Below are 7,649 nucleotides of genomic sequence, written 5' to 3'. Positions count from 1 at the left end.
TAAACGTTTAAAGGATTCGTTAAACTTCGACTGGTGCCATCCAAATATCATTCAGCGATTCTTTTTATATAATAATTATACGTTACACACGCTTTCAAGCCTAGGGTTAGCTCATAGGACTACAGTTAATCCAGACTTAAAATCACAAAATGTGTAAAGTATTCTTTTTTTAAAGGGATCTTTTCACGCTTTGGTAAATTGACAAAATTGAAACAAGAAATATCTTTAAAAAAAGATATACGGCGTTGATTGTGGTCGATGTTAATGAACGATCAAAAGTTATCTCTATGAGATAAAAAGTAGCGGATGCCTTTTTTCTGCGCAGTTCTTAGCTACATCATAAGCAAATCAATTACGGGGTGTTGCGCCAGATTTCGTGGCTTATTATGCTTTATGTGATATTATTACTCAGATATCTATATTTACAGAATAGAAAAACACAAGAAACATGAAAATAAACGAGTGCATATAGGTCAGCCGGCAATACTCGAATCTTATTTAATTGCATAATTATAGTATAGTGAATTATTGTGCTCATGCTTAATAAACTGGTCTAAATGGATAAATATTTCTAATTAATTTTATCAAAATTGGTCCTTATCATGACAATGTTGAAACCATATTAAAAATCGATGATTGACATACCACAATAATATCGCCGAATATCTTTATTTAGTATCTTTCTGATCAAAACATACTTCAAGTGCACAAAGTTTACGAGACGGCGTTTATATAAAGATTTCTGCAACTGACCGCAAACTGACAAACTGACCTTGATACCTTGCGGATTGGAATGCAATGCATTACAGTCACTACGTTATTGTCAGTAAGACCGGTGTAACACAATGATCGCAACCCCTTCTGCGAACTCCGACGATGAACTGTATATAAACTATGACTTTCACAAATAGCCGCTTATTGACCCGAAACCTCGCGGGTTGAAATGCAATGCAAGTAAGTATTAAATATGACAACATAGCCTTTAGTACAAACGCTTTTGCGCTGGTAATTCTCTGAAAATAAAAGGTGAACGCACAAACTGTATTTATGTCGAAAATTGATTGTAAAACTGTTCTATCTATTGAGCCTTTTCATTAGAGATAAAATTGTTTCATGCAGTAAAACAGTGTTACAAAGACCCGGATATGTTTCCAATGTTCTGGTGTTATACTCAAATCAGCCAATGGAATAAATGAAGTGTATTCATTCGTACCTAGCCGCGGGAAATTTTATTAGAGTATTATTGGACCCTTACAAAGGTCAAGTCAGGGTGAAAAGCTGGCTTAATACAGCTTACGCCGAAAAAGTTGTTTCAGATTCGCAAATTTTCGTTTTAGTTATGATATTTGTGAGGAAACAGTAATACTGAACATTTACCATGGTCTAATATAGCCATTATATGCATCTTTTGACAATTTTAAAACCTAAAAATTATAAAGCGTTGCAACGCGAAACGATTGAATAATTTGGAGAGTTCTGTTTTTGTCGTTAAATTTTGTGAAACTACGAAGATTGCTTGTATAAGGTATAAAATACGTCAAGTATGTGTACTCGGCGGAATAGCTCAGTAGGCTAAAGCGTTTTTACTTCAGGACTCTGGCAGGACTCCAGGGGTCACTGGTTCGAAACCTGCTCCGGGCAATGTTCTTTTCCTTTTTTTAATTTTATTCTTGATTTTTTACTGGAGCTTTTACGATCCAATGTTTACAATTATCAATATAAAGCATTTAATGAATAAGTTAAAAAATGCCAAAATCTGTGAAAAGGCCCCTTTAAATCATACATTATCAGTTCGGAACAATGCTTCAGTTGTGTGAATAAGCTGATAATTGCTTTATTAAATACAATTACAGTGCCCATCTTTGCACAACTACTTTATTTTTTATTTTAGCTAGTGGCACGTTACACCTTTCTGAGATGTGATCAGGTGGTTTATCAAGGTGTGAAACTTGATCGGGTTGATCAATGGTTGTTGGGATATAGAAATGTATGGATGTGCAGTTCGCCTGATTATGTAAATATAAATGTTTATTACTTATTTGCGTATGCTTTGCAATTGTGACAGAGCTTGTAAGTGTGATTAGTGTCAAAATGTTTGGTTGAGGAAAATGAAAAACAATACACATGTACACACGAAAAAATAGTTTGTTGACTAAAATACCGCTAAAAGTATTGAAAACAATGAGTATATCACCGAATTTAAGCAGAACATAAACACACATTTATATGTTTGCTGTTTTCCACATGGAAGCGATAGCCATTTGACAATGCACGTGTGCGCCCAAATGTGTATGAATACTTTTACGGAATCCACTCCTTTTTAACTCTCAAAACTGACAGTTTTTGTCGTAAATAAAAGGTTGTCGCGCTGCAACTAATTTGGAAAAAATAAATCACATTGTGATTTGGAACACTTTAAAACTTTAATCAATAGATTTCGACAAAGCATATTGGCGACATGTCCTTTGTCTGTATTTAATATACACAATGGGTGTCATCTCTAACATCTTTTTCGAACAGCTGTCCGTTTATTTGGATACAGACAGTAACTCGCGATTGGATCGGATACACCACGACCAACTGCTGGAGGTCACAGTAAAAAGACCGAAGTATGGATCGTTAAAATGTCATCTCTGCCACTCCTGTAAATACAAAGATAAGTGATAACATATATTTTTGAAATTGACGTTAGACAGGTATAATAAAGGGGAAATTGTGATGTGCGATTGTCGTTGAGTTCCTATGGTAAGCAGTACTGCTGTTGGTACGCAGAAAGACAACACTGTCCATTCGACTTGATTTCTAGAGCTAGGACGTTTTAATGTTGATGACGCTCTGTCTGTGTGTCTGTCTGCTCAAACTCTGGCAAGGCTCCTCAGTTTTATTGCGAGGGACACACTTTTTTGCCCGCTAGCGTAAACACTGACGCGGGTCGACGGTGCTGGTACAGCGAGTCCGAGTCGTCCGAGTCCGCGTAAGCAGTGTTAAAACACATTAGCTCTAAAAATCAAGTCTACTCGATAGCGTTTTCGTTCTGTTTTTCAACAGCAATACAGTTAACTAAAGGCAGTAACTAAGGTCTTACATCACTTTATCCCTTTTTTGCAGTGCAGATGTTCAACGTAAACTCTGACATTTTCTTGCAAATGGACGTATTCTAATTTACCTACCGGTATATATGCTAATACGTGTTTATTTTATTTATCTGTTATCGCCCCTTAATATCATCGTTGGTTAAAATGATACTAAAGTGTATATTTTCAATAAAGTAGTGTTTAATTTATTTTCATTTCAGTTACTAGTTCGTGTCAGATGGGACTCTTTCACGATTCGGTTCCACTGCTGGAGAAGGATGGCGCATCGTTTACGGATGCCATGAAGATTCTTCAATTTAGCCGGTGGTGGTGGTGCTGTTGGTGATGATGGTGGTGGTTATGGTTGTGATGGTGGTGGTGATGATGGTGGTGTTGATGGTGGTGGTGATATTGGAGGTGATGGTGGTGGTGATGGTGGTGGTTTGGTGACGGTGGTTGTGATGGTGATGCTGATGGTGGTGGTCGTGATTATATTGATGCTGATGGTGGTGGCGATGGTGGTAGTGGTTGCGGAAATGATGATGTTGCTAGTGTTGGTAGTTATGGTGTTGGTGATGATGTTGGTGGTGAAGGTGGTTGTGAAGGTGATGGTTGTGGTGGTGACGTTTATGATGGTGTTTGTAATGATCAACGCGGTAAATCAGTCTCCACAAGGTCGCTTCCGGGGGATAACTTTTGATTATCCGAAAGGTTTCCACAAAAGTTTATACCCACTCGTCGTGGATAAAGCGCACAATATGCTAAATAGGCTGTACGTAAGCCCCCCCCCCCCCCCCCCCCCCCCCCCTGACGCTGACCCTCATTTAAATCCAGGGAACAAACTATGTCAGCTCGACAAGCAGCTGACGGGAGATCAGCGTGCACAAGTCGCTTCCAGGGGATAACTCTTATTTGTCCGAAACGGGCCCATTAAGGGGCATATCCACTCGCAGTATATATAGCGCGTACAACGCTTTATAGGCTGTATCTACGTCCCCCTGAAGCGCACTCTAAAAATAAAAACCTGGGTAAAAACTAGGTCAGCCCGAAAGGCAGTCAATTGGGGATCAGCGTGCACTAGGTCAATTCCGGTGATAACTCGTTTGTGTCCGAAAGGGGCCCTCACAGGTGCATACCCACTCGCCGTAGATATAGCGCATAATATGCTAAATAGGTTGTCAATATGTCCCCCGGACACCAACCCTAATTATAACACGGGCCGAAATAAGGTCAGCCCAATAGGTAGCTGACCGGAGATCTGCATTCACTAGGTCGATTCCGGGGGAAAACTCTTGTTTGTCCGAAAAAAAACACTTATAGATGCATACCCACTCGTCGTCGATGTTTCGCATAATGCGCTAAATAGGCTGTATGTACGTCCCCCTTATGACGACCCTTATTAAAAACCCAAGCCGAAACTAGGTCAGCCCGACACGCAGCCAACGGGAGATATGCTTGCAATAGGTCGCTACCGGGGGATAACTCTTGTGTGTTCGAAGGGGGGCCCTTAAAAGTGCATACCCACTCGCCTTGGTTAAAGCGCATAATACAATAAATAGGCTGCATGAACGTCCCTCTGACACTGACCCTAATTAAACCCCGAGCCGAAAGTTGGTCAGTCCGACAGGCAACCGACGGGAGATCAGCGCGAACTAGGTCGATTCCGGTGGATACCTATTAATTGTCCGAAAGGGGCCCTTAAAGATACATAGCCACTCGTCGTCGATCTATCGCATACTACGCTTTATAGGCTGTATCAACGCGTCCCTGACGCCGACCCTAATTAAAACCCCGCGCCGAAACTAGGTCAGCCCGACACGCTGCCGACGGGATATATGATTGCAATAGGTCGCTGCCGGGGGATAACTCTTGTTTGTTCGAAGAGGGCCCTTAAAGGTGCATACCAACTCGTCGTCGATATATCGCATAATACGCTTAAAAGGCTTTATGTACGTCCCCCTGATACCGACCATAATTAAAACTCCGAGCCGAAAGAAGGTAATCACGACAGGCAGCCGCCGGATGATCAGCGTGCACAAGGTCTCTTCCTCTTGTTTTTCCAAAAGGGGCCCTTAAAGTTGCATATCGACTTGCCGTAGATATTGCGTAAGCTGCGCTTAATAGTCTTGATGAACGTCCTCCTGACGACAACCCTAACTAAAACCCTGGGCCGAAACTAAAACAGCCCGACAGGCAGCCGAAGGTAGATCAGCGTGCGCTATGTCACTTCCTTGGGATAACTCTTGTTTGTTGGAAAGGGGCACTTAACAGTTCATACAAACTGGTTGTGTAAATAATGCAAATGGCTTGCTAAATAGGCTTACACTTAATAATAGGATGAATGGTTCAACCTATTGAATAAGATTGCTAAAAAGCAAAATAGACTGCATAGGCTGAATAGGTTTCTGAATAGCCTAAATAGGATGTTTGTTTCAACCTATTAAATACACTGTTGAAAATCTGCTTAATAAGCTTGATATGCTTAATAAGATACATTTTATAATAGACATGTACTAAACTTACTAAATTCGCTTAATAGGCGGAAAATACTGGTACATATGCTTTTAGGATTTATTCTTTAAAAAAATGTACCAAACCTCCTAAATAGGCAGAAAAGGCTGCTGAATAAACTCAATAGGCTAATTATCATGTATTTTCCAACCTATGTACTGAACGTGTTAAATAGACTAAATAGGCTAAAAGGATGCTAAAAAGACTAAATACATGTAGGATGCATGATTCAACCTATGTACTAAACTTGCTAAAAAGTTGAAAGCGGTTATATCTATTTGGATATCTATTTATTAACATAAATTTGTGTACAGTTATATTAACATCGAAGAATATATTATTATTTTCAAGATTTCAGTAGAATATCGATTATTCAGCCATGTGCATCACCGTACAAATGACCATTTAATCAGTTAGTTATTCATATTATTTGGAACAGATTATTCAGAATTAATCACGATTCTTTTTCTTTGCGAAAATTGTACACTTAACCGTATCAGAATTAGCGTACTTTTACCAATCTGTATTTGATTTGCGACGTGGCTACGACGCTGAAATGGAAATAATTATATCTGCCTCAACACGAACCTATTATACTCAATGATATTTTATGTTTGTGAATATGAGTGCCTAAAATTCATTAAATTGCCTCAATGTCTTATATAGATTTTATTCTTTGACATAAATTTTCATTTTTTCTTTGTAATCTCAACATGGCTCTGCAAATTTTAGCCGAGGCAACTTCCTCGGTGTGCCTCAGCGTGGCTACGACGCTGTGCTCAAAACCATACCCATATCTATAATTTTAGTCGAAAAAACACACCACATATTTTCGGCACACCCCTATATACCCGGGGGGGGGGGGGGGGGGGGGGGGGCAACGGATAGTCGATCATTGAGTCATTGCCATCGAGCGCCTGTGTAAACTAGTGCTATACAAACACCGTGTTTCAGTGTATTACCTCCCTTGTTAATGAATAGTCCATTCGTTGGTTTGTTATTAAAGTGCATTTCACGACAACTGTTGATTTCGTTTCAAGAAACGGCGACCCCCAAGAAACTAACATGTCGACTAAACCGAAAAGTTATTTTCATTTTGATGCACACACGTGTGTGATTGTTTTGTGTTTTATGTGACTTTGACGATGCTGCATATAGACTATGCTGAGTGCTGCTTAGGAAAAATATATTGATAAAAATAATTGAAAAGCGACAATCTTGGTATTGGAACTCTTCGAAGATCATTTACATAGTTATTGAAATGATTCCAGCAGTATTTAGCGAGCGTATATGAATGTTGCCAGGTATAACTCTTGTATTGTTTATTATTTGATATGTGACTGTGAGTCACACCAATTACAGTGCAGTACTATTATCATTAATGATTAATGTGTTGGACGTAATATTGTTATTAATTATTTTAAGTCTACTGATTAAATATTGATCAAAGATTTTATATGTTTGATGTAACCATTACATTTTTAATGCTAATTTTGTATGTATTAAATATGTCTTGTTAAATGCATAGCAAACATTGTGCAAATTAAAGACACATGTTGATGAACTTCAGTATTGTGTGTTGCAGAAATTATCTGTTTGCTGATTGCTTTTTTAGCAATTTTATTGTAATTAACAATTTCTTGGAATTTCAAGAGCTACTTTCACAACACAAGGCTATGTCTATCATTTGTTTCTAGAACAAGCCACACTTTATTTTCTGTATCTCTATAGAAAGCAAGTCAAAGGTCATGCAGGAATGTAAAATTAATACCAATTGTACATCATCGTCCATGTATTATATTAATATCATCATAAGTAAGTGAAGTAACAAAATCACTCTCACATATAATAATCAATTATCTTCCCACAATAACTTGCATATGTGTGACCTTTTCATTTGTCTCTTTTCAGGATGTTTTTGGCTGTTATAATAGCTTCATTTGTCGTGGGCGTGGCTGTGACTCTTATTGGCCAGTGGGTAATATTTCGTAAATGGCTTTCCTACCAGCCAAAACTCTTCCCTCCATACAAAGACCAGCATGAGAAGGTTCAACTCCCAAAGGT

At 38.7% G+C, this 7,649-nt stretch overlaps 1 protein-coding gene across 1 annotated transcript in view; it reads left to right on the top strand.

Moving 5' to 3' along the window:
• The first annotated feature begins 6,583 nt into the window (after positions 1–6,583).
• The window catches only part of LOC127879967 (PDZ domain-containing protein 8-like), a 29,546-nt gene continuing 28,480 nt past the window's right edge, over positions 6,584–7,649 (top strand). The window contains exons 1-2 of the mRNA XM_052427112.1: positions 6,584–6,889; positions 7,497–7,647. Of these exons, the coding sequence (XP_052283072.1) occupies positions 6,876–6,889; positions 7,497–7,647 (165 nt within the window). The 5' untranslated portion in view covers positions 6,584–6,875. The remainder of the gene's footprint in view (positions 6,890–7,496; positions 7,648–7,649) is intronic.

This window comes from Dreissena polymorpha, chromosome 4, assembly GCF_020536995.1.
Source record: "Dreissena polymorpha isolate Duluth1 chromosome 4, UMN_Dpol_1.0, whole genome shotgun sequence".
NCBI classification, from domain to species: domain Eukaryota; kingdom Metazoa; phylum Mollusca; class Bivalvia; order Myida; family Dreissenidae; genus Dreissena; species Dreissena polymorpha.
This window is presented reverse-complemented; position numbering and strand designations above follow the sequence as displayed.